The sequence below is a fragment of the Schistocerca gregaria genome, chromosome 4 (assembly GCF_023897955.1).
Source record: "Schistocerca gregaria isolate iqSchGreg1 chromosome 4, iqSchGreg1.2, whole genome shotgun sequence".
Classification (NCBI taxonomy): domain Eukaryota; kingdom Metazoa; phylum Arthropoda; class Insecta; order Orthoptera; family Acrididae; genus Schistocerca; species Schistocerca gregaria.
The window spans coordinates 301,555,188-301,577,001 of NC_064923.1; the positions used below are offsets into that span (position 1 = coordinate 301,555,188).

General features: G+C 42.1%; 1 protein-coding gene across 4 annotated transcripts in view; it reads right to left on the minus strand.

The window, feature by feature from the left end:
- LOC126365875 (voltage-dependent calcium channel subunit alpha-2/delta-3) overlaps positions 1 to 21,814 on the minus strand; it is an 859,858-nt gene that overhangs the window by 219,590 nt on the left and 618,454 nt on the right. For all 4 annotated transcript variants that reach the window (XM_050008568.1, XM_050008566.1, XM_050008567.1 and 1 more), the window contains one exon: positions 3,627 to 3,698. In XM_050008568.1, the coding sequence (XP_049864525.1) occupies positions 3,627 to 3,698 (72 nt within the window). The remainder of the gene's footprint in view (positions 1 to 3,626; positions 3,699 to 21,814) is intronic.

The window sequence follows — 21,814 nt, forward strand, 5'->3', positions numbered from 1 at the left end:
TCGTAAAATATGGTACTCCCACCTGTCAATAGAAGCCCTTCCCTCCATGACTTTCACTGACCACAAGCCCCTAACTCAAATGTTTCAGAATAATAATACTAAGTATATACCTTGCCAATTCCGGCAGTTGGAGTATGTGTCACAGTTCTCCATGGACATCTACCATACTTCCAGAATCAACAACATTGTTACCGATTGCTTGTCCCATTATCATTCCTCCTGTGAACTTTGAGGAGATTGCCCAAGAACAGGAGGATGACAAACAACTGGACAGGCTCTGCCAGGGCACCTCCAGCAGCATATAACTTGAGTTAGTGCCCATTCCTGGTTCTGCCCACAAAATTTGGTGTGACATTTCAACAGCAAACACTGCCTGTTTCTCTTGGAGAAATTATGGCCCAGTGCTATCGACAGTGTCCATGGGCTGTCACACACTCGCCACAAATCGACACCACTGTGCTGCTCATGTACCTCAACCCCAACCCGGCATCAACACCACTGTGCTGCTCATGGCCGTACATTTCATCTGGCCAGGCCTTTGGAAAGACTGCTGCAAATGGGGATGCACCTGTACTGTATGCCAGCATGCTGAAGTCGGGAGGCATATCCGCGCACCCGTCAGTGTGTTGCCTGATGCAACACAACATTTTGCACATGTCCAAGTGGACATTGTTGGCCTGCTCCCTTTCAAGCAAATTTTATCTGCTGCTGCTTCAAATACTGGCTGGAGGCAACACGCATAGCTGAAATCACTATGAAAATGGTCGCCCCTGCCTTCATTGACACCTGGGTGGCATGCTTCGACTGCCCCACTCATGTCACAATTGATCATAGTGCTGTTCACTGTGTGCTGTTCACACAAGTCAGTCAACTGTCTGGTGTGCAGTTACACAGAACTACCAGCTACCACCTGGTGTCTAACAGTATGGTTGAGCAGCTCCAGTGAACAGTTAAACCCATTCTAACTTGCCACAATGTCTCCTGGACATCAGCACTCCCACTGGTACTGCTTGGTCTGCAAATAACACTGAATGAAGAGATCAGTGCTTCACCTGCTGGTCTTTTGTATGGACAATCCCTCACCGCCCCTGGTAATTTTAGGGAGGAGATACCACCACCCTATGATGTGTCGGCCCTTCCCTTGGGAGAACATCTGCTTGCCCACATGGCCCACCTCTGAGAGCATGCACCGATGAGGTACCACAATGGCAAAGTGTTTGTTCATGCCAACTTACAGTGCTGCATACATGGCGTGCTGCAGTACAGCCACCACTTTGGCCACCATACTCGGGACCACACCGCACCACCACCTGCAGCAACAGAATGCTCGATATCAAGTGCTGTGGCAAGCCAAAAATAGTGTCAATCAACCGAGTCAAGCTGGATTACATGTTGACTGCCCCTGCTCCCGTTCACGTCTTCGATCCAGTGAAAGACTTGTCAGTGGATGATGCTTCCTCTGCCTCCAGTCAGGAATCACCCACACTCATGATAACCCATGACGCATGGATGCCACCAGCTGTCATCGTGCCACAATGTGCACCTCGTCCCTCAAGCCATATTGCCCAGCCAGCTACCACAGATGCACAGGCCGCACTCACCACACGTGCCTAAGCTACCACCACCACAGCTACCAGTGGACTACGTCATGCACTCTGCCTGTTGCATCCATTTCAAACACCTGTGCTGCATCATAACAATTCCCCAGCCATCGTCTGCTGCAGATATGCTGTCTCCAGTGAGCCACATTGTCAACATATCATCTCCAGTCAAGCTCCGGAAACCATCACCTTCGCAACCAGTGGCTTGTCTGTCTCAGCTCCTGGACTTGCGTTCATGTCCCTGTGCCTTCGCCATGTTGGATGTTGATGCCAGATTACTTTCTGTGCTGAGTTTCCGTGTCTTTTCCCATCAAGTTCCAGACATCTACCCCTGTACCCCTGGGCTTGTGTACCACAGTCCGAGGAACCATATCCACATGACAACACTGTATTCACACGAATAAAGAAATTCATGAACACTTTACTTCATTTCCCTTTCACACTGGCAACACAATGAAGTATGCAAAACCAAACATTTATCACACAAGATTCGCACCTGCACTTTCTCGCAGCTTCCGAGCTTTGGTTTCCAAGGCGGGATATGTCTGTCAGCCATGCTGCAAAAATGCATGAAAGTACCAAAGCCACTCATAGCCAGCCTGAGTTAGATGCATCAGATATCCATCAGTGCACATACCTACTAATAGACAAAATTCTGGAAAGTTGTGGCACGTATGGGCATGGATCGGCAGAAAACAATTGGAGTCTTAACTGAGCCACTGTACAGTACAGATGTGTTTTTTGAGAGTCTATACCTTCAATCCACAGACCACATAGGTCGAGATTACTGCAAGCTCCCTACAGATGTGTACAGAAGTTTGTTTGACACTCTCTATTTGTTTCCACTTTCACTTCGTCAGGACCACGAAATACATTATACCCTGCAATCACAAGGAAAGCACATTTCATTCCAGACATGAGTCCATTGTTCTCCTACGCTCATGAAGTCAGATGATGCACTCATCACCGAGGTGTGTTCATCCTCTGAGATCAGAGTTTGAGAGGAACTCTAATGCAAACACAAATTATAGCAGTCACTGGTTAATGGACTTTGTGATCTGATTTATTTTTGTCACTCATTCTATTATTCATTTGTGCAGAAAAAATTCATTATCAGCAAATGTGCACTTATCAATTCCCATTACCATACTATCACCATAGCCTATATCCTGAAGAAAGTGCATGTGTGCGACAGTAAGTCAGGTCACTGCAAGACTGACATGTAAGCAACGATACCCACATGTTCTCACTTCAGTACTATCATCGAAGCAGTAAGATAATTATATGATGAAACCAAGAGCAGTGAAATAGTACTAAAAGGAAGATCAGTTTAGTTCAAAATAAGGAGTGGGTTCCAGAAATGAAGTAGCACTTTTCCATTCCTCCTCATCATCAAAATGAATAAAGTTTTAAAAGAAGTCACAAGAAAGGGACGAACAGCTAATGATTTTGTTTTTGCCATAACTTGAGGCAAGAGAGAAATAGAAGTACAAATGAAGCTAAATCTTTGGCATAAAGAATTCATAAAAATGGGACTTAAAATCAGCAAAACCAAGAAAGTTTATTTAGTGTTCAGCAGGAACTTTTCAAAAGTGCTTCTATGATTTATGCCTGAGGATACATACATTTTGACCAACTTCCAGTAGCTGGTTTTTAGTTTCCTAAGACAACACAATACAGCAAGAGATTGAGAACAGAATATAGAAAACTTAAAAATTCAGATGCTTTGGGATGGAACATCTCCATAACTGCACCCGCTTCTAAGTTCAGCCTGTGCAAACCACACCTCCTATTTATAATGATATAAAACAAAAAATATAAAATTACTAAAGACATCTGGACAGAGCTAAGATTAGAAACAATGCTGCTGGAGACCTCTGAATTGTAGCAATTGCAGTGCTACAGATATAGACACGAATCCACACCCAGCTTGATGGAGATGAAAAATGGTGGTGACAATGATGTTCTTTGCTCAGAAAGATAGTAAAAACAAAGAAATGGTGTCAAAAGAAATATTATGCTTACCATTTCATCATAGTGGATTTTGACACTAAGCTCTGTCTCTCCCTCCTTTTGGTCAATCATATCATGCCGCAGCTGAAATTAAATAAGAAAAGAAAAGCATAAGACAGAAAAATCATAGAAGTCTTAGAACAGGAACACAACTAAAACTGAAAGTTACAGTTAAAATAGTGATACAAAAAAGAAAAATCATTATGTAACTAATAATTCACTTATTCAGTTACACACTTTGTTTCATAAACCCTATCTTGAAGAAGAACCTTCAGGAATCTGAAAGTCGAGATGTACATTAACAAGAAGAAAGCCATTGCAGGCTACTACTGAAAATTATCTAACAACCCATAAATCATGTAATAACCCACTACCACTGGTGCTATTCAACTCATATTCTTCAATACACTGTAAATCAAGATCTTATAAATATTCTAAAAACACAGAGCTTCTGGGGAAAAAACCACTGCTTTGATGCTTACACTACTCAGCTACTGTTTTCATCTAATATTCCATTGTAAGTATTTGTGTACCTTCATTCATTCCATACAATGTTATATACATAAATGCTTCCTAAGAACAGAAAACATTAAGATCTATTAAATATGCACCTTAGTGTTGACTGGAATTACATCTCTGATTTAGTAACCTGACCAGATGTGCAAATCGAAGATATGGACATATCAGTATACACAGACCTGAATCGAACAAGGCCCCAGGAGTAGACAACATCCATTGGAACTACTGACGGCCTTGGGAGAGCCAGTCCTGACAAAACTCTACCATCTGGTGAGCAAGATGTATGAGACAGGCGAAATACCCTCAGACTTCAAGAAGAATATAATAATTCCAATCCCAAAGAAAGCAGGTGTTGACAGATGTGAAAATTACCGAACTATCAGTTTAATAAGTCACAGATGCAAAATACCTACGCGAATTCTTTACAGATGAATGGAAAAACTGATAGAAGCTGACCTCGGTGAAGATCAGTTTGGATTCCGCAGAAATGTTGGAACACGTGAGGCAATACTGACCCTACAGCTTATCTTAGAAGAAAGATTAAGGAAAGGCAAACCTACGTTTCTAGCATTTGTAGACTAAGAGAAAGCTTTTGACAATGTTGACTGGAATACTCTCTTTCAAATTCTAAAGGTGGCAGGGTAAAATACAGGGAGCGAAGGGCTATTTACAATTTCTACAGAAACCAGACGGCAGTTATAAGAGTTGAGAGGCATGAAAGGGAAGCAGTGGTTGGGAAGGGAGTGAGACAGGGTTGTAGCCTGTCCCCGATGTTTTTCAATCTGTATATTGAGCAAGCAGTAAAGGAAACAAAAGAAACGTTCGAAGTAGGTATTAAAATCCATGGAGTAGAAATAAATACTTTGAGGTTCACCGATGACATTGTAATTCTGTCAGAGACAGCAAAGGACTTGGAAGAGCAGTTGAACGGAATGGACAGTGTCTTGAAAGGAGGGTATAAGACAAACATAACAAAAGAAAAATGAGGATAATGAAACGTAGTTGAATTAAGTCGGGTGACGCTGAGGGAATCAGATTAGGAAATGAGACACTTAAAGTAGTAAATGAGTTTTGCTATTTGGGGAGCAAAATAACTGATGATAGTCGAAGTAGAGAGGATATAAAATGTAGACTGGCAATGGCAAGGAAAGTGTTTCTGAAGAAGAGAAATTTGTTAACATCGAGTATAGATTTAAGTGTCAGGAAGTCGTTTCTGAAAGTATTTGTATGGAGTGTAGCCATGTTTGGAAGTGAAACATGGACGATAAATAGTTTGGACAAGAAGAGAATAGAAGCTTTCAAAATGTGGTGCTACAGAAGAATGCTGAAGACTAGATGGGTAGATCACATAACTAATGAGGAGGTATTGAATAGAATTGGGGAGAATAGGTGTTTGTGGCACAACTTTACAAGAAGAAGGGACCGGTTGGTAGGACATGTTCTGAGACATCGAGGGATCACAAATATACCCTTGGAGTGCAGCGTGGAGGGTAAAAATCGTAGAGGGAGACCAAGAGATGAATACACTAAGCAGATTCAGAAGGATGTAGGTTGCTGTAAGTACTGGGAGATGAAGAAGCTTGCACAGGATAGAGTAGCATGGATAGCTGCATCAAACCAGTCTCAGGACTGAAGACAACAACAACAACAGTATTCCCCACATCCGGTGATGGTACTTCCGGCAAGGCAGCTAGATATATCACAGGCTGATCATGAGAAACTCCATAGAGGGATAGTTTGCAATCAGTTTTTCTTTTGCTGGTTGCCAATACTTGACTCTACCTCTACAAAGTGAGCTACAACTGCTGCTTCCGCTGTTTACTTGGGCTGGACTGAGCTTGTGTTTGGACACAGACTGCTGTTATTTCCAATTAACTGTATGATTAGTGGGGGCCCAATATCTCTATTAGACAAGTTGCTTTAACTTTTCTGCATAGTGCTTCTGTTTCATGAATGTGCAGTTTTCCCCAGCACTGTAAAACTTATTTGAATCTCTAATATTACAATAGCAATATGTGAGCACAACAAAGTAGTCATGCTAGGACTGATATTAATTTCAGTGAGGAACAATTATTTTTAGTTTTTTGCAGACTAATGGACAATTTAACCATTGTTACAGAAAGATAATCTTTTTGTACAGTTTGTTGGTCTTAAAGTGAGGATTGCAATAACTGAATTTCCAAATTAATTAATAAATGACAGAGCCGTTCATATAACACATTAAAGAGTTAGTTGATATTCTGAGTTGGAATTTCATGCATTTTTAAGATGATGCAGTTGTCCATGACAAATTTAATCTTATGTTAACCATAGCAATATCCATTAATATGGTTAAAGGACTGGCAGTCAGCTCTTCATGCATGAAAACATAATGTTGCATTCTTCACCATGTATCTGTGTTTCACTACACAATTAATAAGTCTACTACATGCACAAGGGAACCTTACAAACTGACTTATGGAGTCTATGTGCCCCTGATTACTTGCAGTTCATCCCTGTTGCTGCACAATGACTGGTTTCAGTATTGTTTGAGTTGCTTGTGGTATTGCTTTTTGTTGGATCTGTGATGGAGTCCAACTAAGAGGAGTCCTACTGGAGTCATTATTCTGCTGAGTTGTTAAACTGCTTTTTTAAATTGTGTTTTAGAATTATATTGGTCATCCAATTGGATGTCTGTTAGCCTTAGCCACACAGGGAGATGGCTGTCATGTTGCGGACACTGTAGACTGTTGATGAATGCCCTATATTGGTAGGGCACAATATTTGTATCTAGTGAAACTTTTGAGTGAGTAGTCAATCTTAATGCTGTCTGAGTACTGGATCTTGGAGGCAACTTCTTGTAATTACCTTGGGTTAATCTTGTGTTTAATTATTACCTCTTGTTTCAATGTTTGTCAATATATGTATTATATTTCAGAGTACTGGGGACAAATGATAGTTTTTTGCAATTATCTCTGATAATTTCTTGGGCTTAAATGTTATAATCTTATTTAAATGTTTGCAATTTTTGTAAATAAAAATGGGGTCAAATTTGCGAAAGGTTCAAATGGTGAATTATTCTTGTGTTTTACGTGGTTACTATCTAAGTTGATCTAACACTAACATTAGGTTGTCAGTTTTGAAGGCTGGGCTAGTAGCCATATTGTATGCTGACGCAGCTGATGGTTGTCCGACCAGCCAACAAATTGTTGTAGTGTGCCTCACCAGCTGGCTGACTTGATGATGGGAGAAGAAGCGGTCTCAATTCTGTATGGAGGCTGGTACTAGGACCTCATCAGAACCACTATTCTGTGCTGTGTTGCAGTTGTGGGTTGTTGGTCACTTAAGTGAAGCACTTATGCTTATTGCGATACCCTGTCCTGGGGACCGTCTTAATCTTCCGTTCCTCATTAAATTTGCACTTGCTTGCCAACTTTTCATGGAATCAAGCCTCAAAATTGTGCAAAAAAGGACATTTCAAGCCTTCTGGAGCTTGGTTATAATTGATTTTGATCTTGTAAATTATTTAAAGAGAGATTTTAAAATATGTGCTGAGCCTTCTGGCGCTGTGTGATTATTGATGTTGATCTTGCTGTAATTTAAAAAAAAGAGAGGATAAATTTCAAAGCAAATTTTGACCCCTTCTGGCGCTCTGTAATTATTGGTTGTTGGCAACTAGCTTTTTGCTTCATTCCATTTTAAATGTTTTCATAAAATAAATCTAGATGTTATAACAACAAGTGATGTTAAACCTGGGGCTCGGCTCTTCCATGAATTCCTGCTACTGCCAATGAAAGAACATTTCAGACTGAGTGATTTATCAACTCAAAGACCCACCCACAGACCCCTACTACAGTCTTGCCACAGGTACTTCTTATCCAATTTGAGGTAAGTTTATTTGTGCAAGTATCCATGCCATTTATTGGCAATGCAAGAATTATATGTGGGCATAAAACCAGCCAGCTGCCAAAGTGCATGTTGGACACCACAAAACTGTGGCTAACTAGAAACTTAACCACCCATTTGCTGAACATGCCACACACTACAATGTCAATGACTTCAGCAGCTGCTTAAATACCTTTGCCATATGGGTCCCCAGTGCTAGTTCCACATCCTCTAAACTATAAAGCATTTATGCCTAACTTTTTATCTTTAGCTCTCACCATTTTCTGCCATAATCCTTTTCTGTTCTGGCAGTGAACCCCATTTTTAGGAATATGTCTTTTGGATGTTTACACTGAAAAGACTTTGTGGCTGGTAAATTATAACTGAAGGCAAGGGCAAAATGGTCCAATCCTGTGTCACCTAAAATAGTGCAATCCTGTGTCACCAGTCGCCTGAAATTCCAACATTTTCATCCCCATATATGGTCATTTAAACACTTGATAGAGACTAATGGATGTGGACAAACCTTACTGGTTGAAATGTCCTGGGAGTGTTTCCATGATATCAGTGAGAAAGAGCTCTATGAATGAAAGGACACCAGATGAGGCGCCAGGTGAAGCAAACCTTTGCTGGAGGGAGAAAATGCAGAAAGATTGCATTTCTCAATAGCTATCATTATTAGCAAAATTATAATTTTTATCTGTTTGTGCACTGAGTATAATGCATCATGACTGTAGAATATTTTAATTATAAATCATAATTGTCAAGCGAAAATATTTAGCCACAAACTCTGAGCAAGACATTAGTGTAATCAACTTACACACACAACGTATGGAACATAGCAAAAAAGTGTTATGTCTGGGAATAAAAATTGCACTGAGAATAACACAAGAAGAAGAGGTCCTGGTCACCATCTAGGAAAGTTTCAACCAATAACTCTGTACTTACTAGAAGTAAGCCAACACGGACATACAGAGACGAAATATTTCAGAAACACTGAAAAGAAGTTGTTAATGAGGGGAAAGTGGATGCAAGACACAATATCTGAGTATGAAAGGCCTTTTAAAGGCATAAAAAAGGTTGGCAATAGCAGTAACAGCCAGTCAGTATCAAGTAATCATCAAGTAGTGAAGCTGAGGCAGTGGCCAGTGGCATCAGAGGGCAGCAGCAACTAATGATGGAGCAGGAACCTCACCCATGAAGAAGACAGTAATAATGGTCCAGTTTACGGAACCCCTACAGGTATTGCACAACAGCTCATTCCCATGGTACCGACCGTGCCAGCCGCATCGTGTTTTCATGACATGTCTAGGACAATGCAACCCACCGTTGCTACGGACTTTCTTGCCAGTAACACACCCATGCCTACTATGCTGGCCTGCTGTACGGCCTCTCCTGCCATGGACCAGCCAGTTTTCCTAGGGACACCAAAGCCGCCTACATCCCCTCCCCCAGGTCATCTGCTGAAGCTGCCACCTTTATAAGGAGACAACCCTGTAACATGTTTGCTCTTGTCAAGCATATTTTCGAGTTGCATCACGTGTCCGACGGCCACTCTAAATTCCTGTGTCTCATCACGCACCTCCATGACTTAATTTTCAATCTACTCCTCTCATCACTGCCTCAACCAAAGTACGAGTTCACAAAGAAAAAAGATCATGGAACAACTTGCCTGCTCACCGCAAGAATTAATAATCAAGATGTATGAGGAACACCTGGGGGAACAAACTCCATCACAACTCTGGCGCCACCTTCAGTTACTTGTGAGTGAGCATACCATGCCGGACATCATTCTGTGGGCAGTGTGGTCTGCCAAATTTCCTACCAACCTACAGATCCACCTGCTATCACACTCCTTCGAGTCAATCATCTCTTGTCTCTGCATTGCAGACCATCTGTATTCATTGCTACAACAAGACCAACCAACTCACCACTCACCACTAGGTGGCACAACTGCTCCTGCTTACCAGCCATCTGCTGGCAGAGGAAGGGCTCACTCTGCTTCCGAGCCTTCTACATCACCTGACAATATCTGCTCATTCTGTCCACCGTCCGAGCACTCCAGGATCACCCATGCACAATACGTGATGGTATACATGCCGGAACAAATCAATGAGGACAAGCCCTCTCCACTGCCGCAGTCACCACCACTGCCGCATACGACTCATCCGTACTGCTAGGTACCACAAGATTTTCGACGATAATGCCAAGAAGTGTTGATTACCTTGCCACCACACAAAAGCCAACCACAGGACCTAAAAGATGCCGAGTCCTGCAGGGAACCTCACAGGCATCCTCATACATTGCAATCCATCCACTTGTCCACCTGGCCGAGCGATCATTTGTACATGGCTGACATTTCGTCACAGCTCATTTTCCAATTCAACACTGGTGCTGACGTGTCTACCATAGCTACATCAATGGCTCCCCCCATCTTTTCACTGATGAATTCACTTCTATGAGCTGTCAACGTAACAACATTACAAACCTCAGGCTCTGTCAAAGTTACGGTGCACCTATCTGCTTCTCTGTGTTTTCCGTGGACTTTCTACATTGCCGACATCAATGAACCAATACTCCGTGTGAATTTTTTGTCCCATTACAAAATCTCTCCGAATGTAGCTCAGGGCTCAGTGCTACAATATCCCACTAACACTCAGATACTGTGCTCCCACACATATGCTCCACATTCTGTTTCTCTCACGACATGTGAGTTGGTACGCGAGCGCTCCACCCTCATGGGCAACAATGTGACTGCGTCACTAACCTACTCTCAGAATATGACTCGGCGGCACAACTCTGCCAGGAAAACGACGAGCTGAAACAACTAATAGCACACACTTACAATGAGCTCGTTGCAACTCATACCTCGCTGCTGAAACTGCAGTCCACAGTCCCGCCACCTAATCGTGTTTCTCCAGCAGAGACCAGCTCGGACACTCATCAGGTTAGTCCAAAAACATTAATTGTGTGTGATGATTCTCGTCTGGTAGACTCCGCATCCCTGACGCGCTAGCCACGTTCACTGCCATATGTGTCAGACAGTGCTTCTAATAACAGTAGTGTGTGCGATACGACCACATCCACCATTCATGCAGCCACCCTACGTGTTGATAAACATTCCCCCTCTCTCGCATGCCAGCCACAACTCAGTGGTCATCGCTCTTCCACACGCGATGCCAACGCTGCTCTCATACGCGCCGGGTACGAAGTGCAAGGTTGACACCAGACAGTCCCCGTGCATTCTAAGCCATCCGCACTGGGCACACAACTGCCCTCTCCAAACAAGCACATGCCACGCTCATGCTGCCTTTTCCCACTTGCACTAATGGCTATGCCTCATTGCGCCCTACCCATCCAAAAACTTCAAGTCAGGACATTGATTAGTCTTGTGTGCAGTTCTCAGTTTCTTCCATCATTGACGGAACAACACACAAGATAGTTACCACTGCAGGCCCTCCTATTAGGCACAAGGTTAGACACCTCAACCCTATTAAGTTGCGCGCAGCCCAGCAGCAAATCAATGAACTTTTGGATGCAGGTATCCTGCAACCATCAAGCAGCGACTGGTCTTCACCAATCCACCTCATCAAACATGATGGTTATTTCCGAATGTGTGGCGACAACGGACATTTAAACGCTCATACTGTCATTGATAACTACCCTGTGCCTAACATAAATGATTTCACTCGTATGTTACCAGCCACTACAATCTTCAGTGTTATTGGCTGTACATTTTCCTACAATCAGATTCCCAGAGCGCCAGATGACATTGCTAAAACAGCTATTATCACGCCGCTTGGTTTGTTCAAATACAACTTCATGCCCTTCGGCCTAAAAAACACGGCTCAAATGTGGCAGCATTTCATTGACTCCATCTTACGACAGTTCGAGTTTTGCTTCGCTTATCTGGATGACATACTCATTTTCAGCAAGTCAGCTGAGGAACATGAAAATCATTTATTCGTGGACCTCCAGACCCTGAATTCCAGTAGCATTGAGGTCAACAAAGAAAAATTCCAGCTGCGTCAGCCTTCCGTCACTTTCTTTGGTTACACCTTCTCCACCAACAGAATATAGCCTCCCAAATCTCGCGTGCACACCATCACTTCACTGCTTCCCCCAGCTACTTACAAAAAACTCCGACATTTCCTGGGCACAATAAATTACTACCGTCATCACCTGCCTTCTACCACCACCATGCAGGCCCCACTGCAGACTCACTGCCAGGTAAACAGACTTCAGGACTCATCCTGTTCACTGGATTACACCTACGCTGGAGACTTTCAATGCATTAAAGACTTCTTTAGCTTACGCCGTGATACTTGCCCACCCCAACCCCTTGGCCGAGTTGGTCATTACTACTGACACCAGTGACATCGCAATGGGAGTAGTACTATACCAATGCAAGGCAGAAACGGTTTCCCCTCTTCATTTCTTCTCTAAAAATCTATCAACAACTCAGAAAAAATACTCCACTTTCGATAGAGAACTCATTGTGGTCTACGAGGCCATCAAACACATCCACCCCAACGCGGAGGGTCGGTCGTTCTTCATCCTCATGGATCACAAACCACTCACAGACGCTTTCTGCAACCCCCTCGACGACCCACCCCCTCGGCATTTCTGTCACTTTGATCTAGTCTCCCAATTAACAACCAACGTTCGCTACATAAAAGGCATGGATAACATTGCCGCAGAATTTTTTTCGTGGATCAATACTATTTCATGCATCATTAACTTATCCAACCTGGCCACCCTACAAGCATCTGACAAGGAATCTCAAGCTTTCCTCATGCACCCTCAAACCTCCCTTTTGGTTACTAAAGCTAAATTTCCTGGCGTCGTGGGCAAGGTGTGGTGTGACTCCTCTTCTACTGGTACCTTATGCCCATTAATCCCCACCCCCCACCTGTGCTGGCAGGCCTTCGACGCTCTGCATAACCTCGCTCACCCTGACACCTGCACCACTACACAGCTCGTCTCCGAGCATCTCGTTTGGAAAAATATGCAGCTGCATCCCCTGTCAATGCAACAATATTGGCCTCCACACTTAGCAAGTTCAACATTCCTCCAGGACGCTTTCATCATGTACATATCGATCTTATCGGTCCCCTTCCACCGTCGGAGGGCCACAGATACAGTCTATCCACAATTGACCACCACACTGGGCAAGTTCAACATTCCTCCAGGATGATATCATCATGTACATATCGATCTTATCAGTCCTCTTCCACCATCGGAGGGCCACAAATACAGCCTATCCATAATTGACAGAATGTCCTGCTGGGTAGAGGCAGTTCCCTTACCTAACATCACTGCCAAGACTGTGGCCAAGGGTTTTATTTCCTCATGGATTGCTAGGTTCAGTTGTCTGACCACTATCACCAACGACCAGGGTCAGCAGTTTGAGTCTTCCCTGTTCACCATTTTATGCAACGTCTACGGCATAAAGAATATTCACACCACAGCCTACCACCCGCAAAGCAACAGGTTAGTGGAATGGTGGCACCGCACTCTAAAAATGGCGCTCAGGTGCCATGACTTCCTCTGGTCTGAAGCACTTCCATGGGTACTGCTCACTGTTCAACTTTCAAGCCCAACTTACAGCGAACTATCTCAGAATTCGTTTTTGGGGAGAACCCCATCCTACCAGGGGAACTCATTCAGCCTCAAGTACCTGAAGACTTCCCCCCCTCCCCAGAGTTCATTTCATAAGTCACATGCGCACCCACTTCAAACATGCACGCCTGCACCCACCTATCAGCCACTCCCCGCTAGACACTTACGTACTAACCGCTCTCAAAACTTGCTCCCACGTAATGCTGAGAGACGATTCAGTCCGACAACCTCTGCAACCACCTTATCTCAGACCCTTTAAAGTACTCCTGTGGGGCAATACAACTTTCAACATCATCGTCAAAGACAGTCCACAAACTGTTTCGTTACACTGACTCAAACCAGCATTCGTGAACCCCGACGTCCCTCTGCTGGCTCCGTCTGATTCTCCTAATGACTCTTCCGCCAGTCTCCCTCCCGCCATGGAGTCTGACAATGTTTCTCCTTGGGCCACGCCATTCTGTTCACCCAACACCTCCCTGTTGCCTTTCGCGGGTTTCTCAGGCACGTCACCCTCCGCCCCATGTGCGGGTTTAGCTGCTACCTCATCAACTATGGAGACACCCTCTCCCATAGTCACCCTGCTCTGCAACGTACCCCCACACCATGTGGGCGACATTTCAATCGTTACTCTCGACGACTGAGTTCTCATTGTACTCACAGACACAGTGGCCCTGCCACCCAACGACCAGTTAAACAGCAGTGTTGTACATAGCCTCAACCTCCCTCGTGAGTGCGACCCAAATGCAATTCGCACCTTCATCTCGCCGGACGGCTCGATTAGCATCCAGGCTTGCCACACCTACACCCTGCCATTGGCTGTTCAACCTGCCTGCTCTCGGTCTGGCCGCCGCATCATCCGTCCTCACTGGCTCAACGACATCGAGGTGGACCTGCATCCCGTCGCTCCGTCTCCGCACCCTGCCCCGGTCGAGGTGGAGATCCCGGTCATGCATCTACCAGCTCTTATGATCACCAATAGCGTCGATGCCCATGTAGTCTTCCCTCAAGACTCACATATGGTGCTCCATACTGAGGGGGGCTGGGGTTCGAGGGGGGTGGGAAGGGGGGAGCTGTGTGGCATCAATAGGACATATCAACCATGGACAACATTAATCTTTGGGACTCAGGTCGCTCATCTGAGCCGCCATGTTAATTCAGTCTGTTCTCATACCTTGTATTGTGTGCACATGTATGATAATTGTCAAAATATATGTACGTGCAGATATTAGTGGGGACAGTTTTATTCCATGTACCGTTACTCGTATCCTGTTCCCATAAAAGTGACCTGTCTTGTTCAGTTCTGCATTAAGGTGTTTAATATGCTTATTCCATTTTACATTGCTCTGCAGCCAAAGTCCTTAGAATTTGGTTTCAGTGTAGTCACCAACAAGCCCTAAACAGGACGCTTGTTTCAGGAAATGTAAGACATGTTATTCAGTGGTAAGTGTGCCAAACTGCAGTGCCCCGCCTCTTTGCACAGCATTCTTCTATCACATGCCACTGTATTTCACTCTGTGGATTTCAAATGTGTATATTTTGTAATGGAAACCATCGAACATATATTAAGGACAGTGGAAAGTAAAATGTCCTGCAGTGTCTCTACTGCTCCCAGGGAGCCGATTTGACATCCTATGATTATTTGTAACCGGAAGAAAAGGAACTTTTCAGAAAATTTGCACTCTTTATTGCCCAGCAGCTAGTAGCTTTCTCTTTAGTGTGACATACAATTAAATATAGGAAACGTAGTAAAGACATGAGACAGGCAAGACAGTACACATTTCTTTTTCTCTCTGATCTTGCTACAGCTTTACACAGCATGCTTTCCTTTCTATGAAAGAATCTACTACCTCATTAAGGTCGTCAAACATTTTGTTACATGAAAAATGAAAATGTCATTGCGTAACACTGTAAACCCTGTTAATACGGATAGCACCCAAAACTAGTGTTGTTTCTCGATTTAATTAAGTCTATTTTGTCACTGTCTGCTAGATGAAACGAAATAGCCTTTTCCAATTGTATCACATGCCAAATAAGTGAGATTGTTTTGTCAAAAATAGTCATTTTCTAAATACAAAAGAATATACTTCATGTAGTACATATATCAAATGCGTATCAAACCTACTACAAGCAAAACATTTTATGTTAGGAAATAGTTTCACATTTCATTCGTACGCTCCAGTTTCTCAAGCAAGAGATCAAGAAGTAGCTGTACGAAATTTGTATATAAATTAGGAATATTAATATTCTTCCATATAATTTTATGTGATGTCCCTGTTTCTTCTCCTTCCTCATTCTGACAAACAATCTTGTCATCATCAATTCTGTAACTATTCCTGCCACTGTCAAAACTTATTCTCCATTTAACTTCATTAACCACGCCATAATAACCAGTTTAGTTATCGCACATTTATTCTCTGGTTAGATGTTATTACATGGTCACACAATACGTTTTCCACACTATTCCAAGAATAGAACTTAAGTGGCTGCTAACCAGGTACTGCACAACTGGCCTTTACTAATTTAGCTATCTGGCAAACATTTTCAGTCAAAATTTCACTTGCTTGGATATGCTGAGAAGATATTAAGTAATCTTCCTCACCTGTTATTCCTGTTAGTTGTTTATTTCCACTCTCATAGTCTGGATGTATGGATTTCGCTATTAATTATAACAATGATCATTCACACACAATCAACCGCATAAACAAACAGTGATTGGCATTCACCCTTTCAGGGGTATTCCACTCAACTCGTATAGCCCTGTCCCCTTTGTCCGTGAAAAAGGTTATTTCTAGATGCAACAAGGATTCCCCTGGCACAGATATCACATACTCTATGCACACATCCAAAAATCAACTTATGATTTGTTCATAAATCAACTTGGAATGTGCTAAAAAATGTTCAAAAACCCACAGGGATGTATTTCAAAATCATGTAAATAATCTACAGACCAACGTGTGCTGGATCTAGGCGCTTTGTGAAACTAGGTTTTCTTCTTCAAGAATATGAATTTGGTGTCCCCCCTGAAATAGCCACCCGAGGCAGATACCCCAGATACAGTATGATAATTTTGTCGATCTTATTACACAGGGATTGAACATTATGGTGGTAAGCTTTTAGATTAGGTCTGTTTATGACTTGATAGTTGGGAGTCATATTTACAGGATACCTTTCGTTTAAACTTGGATCACCAGTTGTGTTGTCTTTTCATTCGTCTTTCTTTATCATTTTACTTTCCTCACAGTTGTCAGTTGGATATACAAGAAGCTGACAGATTGTTCTATTACTTAAAAGTCTTTCATTGATTATTTCACTGACATGATCACAAACAAATCTTTTCCCTTCCTAGTTTAAATTCATTTCATGCTTTATGTGCAGATATCAATACAGCTTGCGTATATCCAGTACATCATACTTTGCATATTGTGAACAATGTGTCTTTATTTTAAGGTTTGGTTTTAGAATTTTATTAGAATTTCTTTGTTTACACACACTTTCTTTGTTTACACACAAACTATAAATGCAGTAAGTGAATTATATTTAAAGTTGTTTGCTACAAAATGATACATTTACTGATTTTGTAAGTTATCTCAATAAAATTCCATATCATTCCAAAGTTGTAGAGTCCTTTCTTACTCACCCGGTATTACTCGCAATAAATATGTTGGGAAGTGAGTGTAACAATTCCAGGTCATTTTGAAGCCCACTTTACAAGATGCACATTTGTCTACAGTATAAAATATTCTAACAGCTTGTGTTTGATGAATGAATGCTTTCTTTGCCTTGTATGTCTCTTCCCTGAGGGCAGTGGAGAGCTGCAGTAGGGTAAATGAGCAAGTTAGTTTTATTTATGTGTTGCTCCATATTAGACTGTTATCTAGCAAGACCCCAAGGATTTTACTCTTGTGTTTTATATTGTGTATGACCATTAATGGCGATTTCTGGTACCATCATGTCATGTACCAACAAGTCATTTTTATTTGCCTGAAATTATGTAACATATGTTTTGGTGAGAATTGTTTACTTTGGATCAGACATGCACTTTTTCAGCCATGATTTTAATTATATTAGATTAGATTAATTCTTGTTCCATAGATCATGAATACGACACTTAGTAATGATGTGGAACGCATTCTGTTTGAAATTCAATACAGGAACCTGACTTTTAGAATGACAGGTCTGGTAGTTAGAAAGGAATCCATACACATACAGTGCATCATTCTTGCAGCAGACAATGCTGTTACATGAAGAGCTCATTGTTCAATCTGCTAACAGTGTTTGCGTGACCATTCAACTATGTTGGGAGAATACTGTTACTGGTAGTTTTTCTTCTTCACATTGATGACATAAATTACTTTATTCAAGCAAAAAGAACAAATTTTATTTGCAGATGACACCAGTATTTTAACTGCGACTGGAGATAAAGTATTTGTGATATCAGCAGTACATACTCCTATGTCTATTTCAACAAAATAAGATAATAATAAATATAGACAAAATTGTTTTCATTAATGTCCACTCTTCCTCACTTCAACAAGTATTTGACACAACACATTATAGAAACGAATTCCAGAAACTAAAGCTTTAGGGATATGGCTACAAAAATATTTGAAATAGGATTGTCATGTGAAAGATCTTACGCACTTTGTGTGTGAAGCCAAAGTGCAAGTAGATCAAGAGTGATTCACACATATTGTTGTTGTTGTTGTTGTTGTGGTCTTCAGTCCTGAGACTGGTTTGATGCAGCTCTCCATGATACCCTATCCTGTGCAAGCGTCTTCATCTCCCAGTACTTACTACAACCTACATCCTTCTGAAACTGCTTAGTGTATTCATCTCTTGGTCTCCCTCTACGATTTTTACCCTCCACGCTGCCCTCCAATGCTAAATTTGCGATCCCTTAATGCCTCAGAACATGTCCTACTAACCAGTCCCTTCTTCTTGTAAAGTTGTGCCACAAACTCCTCTTCTCCCCAATTCTATTCAATACCACCTCATTAGTTATGTGATCTACCCATCTAATCTTCAGCATTCTTCTGTAGCACCACATTTCAAAACCTTCTATTCTCTTCTTGTCCAAACTATTTATCGTCCATGTTTCATTTCCACACATGGCTACACTCCATACAAATACTTTCAGAAACGACTTCCTGACACTTAAATCTATACTAGACGCTAACAAATTTCTCTTCTTCAGAAACGCTTTCCTTGCCATTGACAGTCTACATTTTATATCTTCTCTACTTCGACCATCATCAGTTATTTTGATCCCCCAAATAACAAAATACCTTTACTACTTTAAGTGTCTCATTTCCTAATCTAATTCCCTCAACATTACCCAACTTAATTTGACTACATTCCATTATCCTCATTTTGCTTTTGTTGATGTTCATCTTATATCCTCCTTTCAAGACACTATCCATTCCATTCAACTGCTCTTCCAAGTCCTTTGCTGTGTCTGATAGAATTACAATGTCATCAGCAAACCTCAAAGTTTTTATTCTTCTCCATGGATTTTAATACCTATTCCATATTTTTCTTTTGTTTCCTTTACTGCTTGCTCAATATACAGATTTTAAAAAATCGGGGAGATGCTACAAACCTGTCTCACTCCCTTCCCAACCACTGCTTCCCTTTCATGCCCATCGACTCTTATAACAGCCATCTGCTTTCTGTACAAATTGTAAATAGCCTTTCGCTATTTTACCCCTGCAACCCTCAGAATTTGAAAGAGAGTATACCGATCAACATTGTCAAAAGCTTTCTCTGAGTCTACAAATGCTAGAAACGTAGGTTTGACTTTCCTTAATCTTTCTTCTAAGGTAAGTCGTAGAGTCAGTACTGCCTCTCGTGTTCCAACATTTCTATGGATTCCAAACTGATCTTCCCCGAGGTCGGCTTCTATCAGTTTTTCCATTCGTCTGTAAAGAATTCGCGTTAGTATTTTGCAGCTGTGACCTAATAAACTGATAGTTCGGTAATTTTCACATCTGTCAACACCTGCTTGGTTTGGGATTGGAATTATTATATTCTTCTTGAAGTCTCAGGGTATTTCGCCTGTCTCATAAATCTTGCTCACCAAATGGTAGAGTTTTGTCAGGGCTGGCTCTCCCAAGGCTGTCAGTAGTTCTGATGGAATGTTGTCTACTCCAGGGGCCTTGTTTCGACTCAGGTCTTTCAGTGCTCTGTCAAACTCTTCACGCAGTATCCTATCTCCCATTTCATCATCATCTACATCCTCTTCCATTTCCATAATATTGCCCTTGTACAGACCCTCCATATACTCCTTCCACATTTCTGCTTTCCCTTCTTTGCTTACAACTGGGTTTCCATCTGATCTCTTGATACTCATAAAAGTGGTTCTCTTATCTCCAAAGGTCTCTTTAATTTTCATGTAGGCAGTATCTATCTCACCCCTAGTGAGATAAGCTTCTACATCCTTACATTTGTCCTCTAGCCATCCCTGCTTAGCCATTTTGCACTTCCTGTTGATCTCATTTTTGAGACGTTTGTATTCCTTTTTGCCTGCTTCATTTACTGAATTGTTATATTTTCTCCTTTCATCAATTAAATTCAATATTTCTTCTGTTACCCAAGGATTTCTACTAGCCCTTGTCTTTTTACCTACTTGATCCTCTGCTGCCTTCACTACTTCATCCCTCAGAGCTACCCATTCTTTTTCTACTGTATTTCTTTCCCCCATTCCTGTCAATTGTTCCCTTATGCTCTTCCTGAAACTCTGTACAACCTTTGGTTTAGTCAACTTATCCAGGTCCCATCTCCATAAATTGCCACCTTTTTGCAGTTTCTTCAGTTTTAATCTACAGTTCATAACCAATAGATTGTGGTCAGAGTCCACATCTGCCCCTGGAAATGTCTTACAATTTAAAACCTGGTTCCTAAATCTCTGTCTTACCATTATATAATCTATCTGATACCTTCCAGTATCTCCAGGCTTCTTCCATGTGTACAACCTTCTTTCATGATTCTTGAACCAAGTGTTAGCTATGATTAAGTTATGCTCTGTGCAAAACTCTACCAGGCGGCTTCCTCTTTCATTTATTAGACCCAATCCATATTCATCTACTATGTTTCCTTCCCTCCCTTTTCCTACTCTCAAATTACAGTCACCAATGACTATTAAATTTTCATCTCCCTTCACTACCTGAATAATTTCTTTTATCTCATCATGTATTTCATCAATTTCTTCATTACCTGCAGAGCTAGTTGGCATATAAACTGATACTACTGTCGTAGGCATGGGTTTCGTGTCTATCTTGGCCACAATAATGCGTTCACTATGCTGTTTGTAGTAGCTTACCTGCACTCCTATTTTTTTATTCATTATTAAACCTACTCCTGCATCATCCCTATTTGATTTTGTATTTATAACCCTGTATTCACCTGACCAAAAGTCTTGTTCCTCCTGCCAACTTCACCAATTCCCACTATATCTAACTGTAACCTATCCATTTCCCTTTTTAAATTTTCTAACCTACCTGCCTGGTTAAGGGACCTTCCATGCTCCAATCCGTAGAATGCCAGTTTTTTTTTTCCTGGTAATGACGTCCTCTTGAGTAGTGCCTGCCTGGAGATACGAATGGGGGCTATTTTACCTCCGGAATATTTTACACATCGTCATTTAACCTTACAGTAAAGCTGCATGCCCTCAGGAAAAATTACAGATGTAGTTTACCCTTGCTTTCAGCCGTTCACAGTACCAGCTCAGCAAGGCAATTTTGGTTAGTGTTACAAGGCCAGATCAGTCAATCATCCAGACTGTTGCCCCTAAAATTACTGAAAAGGCTGCTGCCCCTCTTCAGGAACCACACATTTGTCTGGCCTCTCAACAGATACCCCTCCATTGTGGTCGCACCTACGGTACAGCCATCTGTATCGCTGAGACACGCAAGCCTCCCCACCAATGGCAAGGTCCATGGTTCATGTGTGCTTATTGCACTGTTCATGGGCAAATATTCTGAGGAAACTCTGCCCCCAGAAAAAAGTCTATAAAAAAAAAAAAACACTCCGTCTTCAGGCCACAAGTGGCCCATCGGGACCATCTGACCGCCGTGTCAACCTCAGTTGAGGATGCGGATAGGAGGGGCGTGTAGTCAGCTCACCGCTCTCCCAGTCGTTATGATGGTTTTCTTTGACCGGAGCTGCTACTATTCAGTCGAGTAGCTCCTCATTTGGCA